The sequence below is a fragment of the Trichinella spiralis genome (genome assembly GCF_000181795.1).
Source record: "Trichinella spiralis strain ISS 195 chromosome Unknown Scfld2126, whole genome shotgun sequence".
In the NCBI taxonomy this organism is placed as follows: domain Eukaryota; kingdom Metazoa; phylum Nematoda; class Enoplea; order Trichinellida; family Trichinellidae; genus Trichinella; species Trichinella spiralis.
This window is the reverse complement of record NW_003529065.1, coordinates 1-1,523: the sequence shown is the minus strand read 5'-3', so window position 1 is coordinate 1,523 and position 1,523 is coordinate 1. Positions and strand designations below refer to the sequence as shown.

Here is a 1,523-nt window from a genome sequence, read left to right as displayed (position 1 = left end):
GCGCTATCGAGCTAGTACACCGCAAATCAACAGTCGATGAAATCATATTGTTTATCCAACGCAAGGCATAAACAGTTGGATGAAACACCGCAACAAAAGTCGTAACACAACAGAGCGGCCCAAGGTTAAATATCATCTAACCGCTCACGTAATCCAGCAACCACCACCATGTCAAGTACATACACATAGTCGTGGAGATCTTCGGGTAATAGCGGTGTACTGTAGTTGGTTATCCATAGTCAAAGCAGTAACAGAGTTGCGCGAGTTACCAGATAGACCGTTCAGTCCAGCTTGCAAATGGGCTGGGCATTACGAAGTCTTCCAAATGGCAGATTTTGAAGTTCTCTCTTTTCATATATTGTTAACTGAAATTTTGAAAAATTTGTCGTAAGATTGAATGGATATCAATGAAAAGAATAAAATGAAATTGAAATGTATTGAATTCAGAGTAAAAGTGAAATGTTATTATTATTTGGTTTTAATTTTACGAGAACTTTTTTGTTCAACTTGAAAATTCAAATTGAACTTACCAGAAAATCGATAACTTTTTAAAGTAAACAAATTTTCAATATATTCAGCGAATAATGAATTCAATTTTAATTTATCGGTTTTTTTCCAAATTAAATAAAATTTTTTAGAAATATTTTGGAAAAAAAATCAATGCAACTGTAATATTTCAATTAGAGGTGCCTTACTGTAGAACATTGTAAAAATCTTTCGCTCACTGTTGTCCTTTTTTGCGGATAAAATAAATTGTACGAAAAAATTATTTTAAGCAAAATTTGCAAGTTTCTTTTTGTGATTGAAATTTCATAATTAATATTTAATAGTTCCGCAAACGATGAATATGTAGCAAATTTTAGCTACACTTTGTATAACTAACAATCAGGTTCCAATACTGACTGTAGTTATTCGCGGCTTATTCGTCCTCGTGATGAATAAGCTTTCTCTGGTTCTTTGTTGATGGTGATAACTACTGCGTCCAAGCTAATATCGTTCCACACAAATTTATTGCTTTCAGCAATAAACCAAAATCAGATAGAAACAGTTTTATTCAACGATCTCAAACAATACTACTCAAGCACATAGTTATCTTCACAGTGTATACGACTAACACTGCTACTATCACAAGTACTAAACGTACTCTCAACACGTGTACTGCTCGTACTGATTCTCTGCTCTCGTTCTCTCGTATATATACGCACTTCTCTTGCGCGATGACGTATTCTCATTGATTTCTAAATATGACCCAATTCCAGGAATTGAGAGTTTCCAACACACGCTGACAATATCGATTGTCAATTCTTTTTAGCAGAGAACAAATAGTTGGCCAACTGCCAAGTATTTTCAGTGTATGACGTCATGTTTGCCGAGAGTCAATTGCTACATATTCACGTAAACAAGTTATTTATAGTATCTAAATATAAATAGATTCTAGTTTCTAACATCCTCCCGGCCCCGATGGACAAAGTCCATCACTATACGTTGGGCTGGCTCTATTAAATGCAGCTTTGATATTGGGG

General features: G+C 34.6%; 1 protein-coding gene across 1 annotated transcript; it reads right to left on the bottom strand.

Moving 5' to 3' along the window:
• Nucleotides 1–281: 281 nt before the first annotated feature.
• Tsp_14739 (conserved hypothetical protein) lies at nucleotides 282–1,232 on the bottom strand. Its single transcript, XM_003368680.1, has 3 exons — nucleotides 1,086–1,232; nucleotides 904–987; nucleotides 282–365 (listed from the first exon to the last, which is right to left on the bottom strand). The coding sequence occupies exons 1-3, from the start codon at nucleotides 1,230–1,232 to the stop codon at nucleotides 282–284; spliced, it is 315 nt and encodes a 104-aa protein (XP_003368728.1).
• Between the last annotated feature and the right edge of the window lie 291 nt (nucleotides 1,233–1,523).

Excerpts from the sequence above, each read along its gene's own strand:
- Tsp_14739 (XM_003368680.1), bottom strand. The coding sequence starts at position 1,232 with ATGAGAATACGTCATCGCGCAAGAGAAGTGCGTATATATACGAGAGAA. Across the intron at positions 988-1,085 it reads TACACTGTGAAGATAACTAT|CTTGGACGCAGTAGTTATCA; the intron begins GTGCTTGAGTAG and ends GAACGATATTAG. Across the intron at positions 366-903 it reads ATAAGCCGCGAATAACTACA|TTAACAATATATGAAAAGAG; the intron begins GTCAGTATTGGA and ends TCAAAATTTCAG.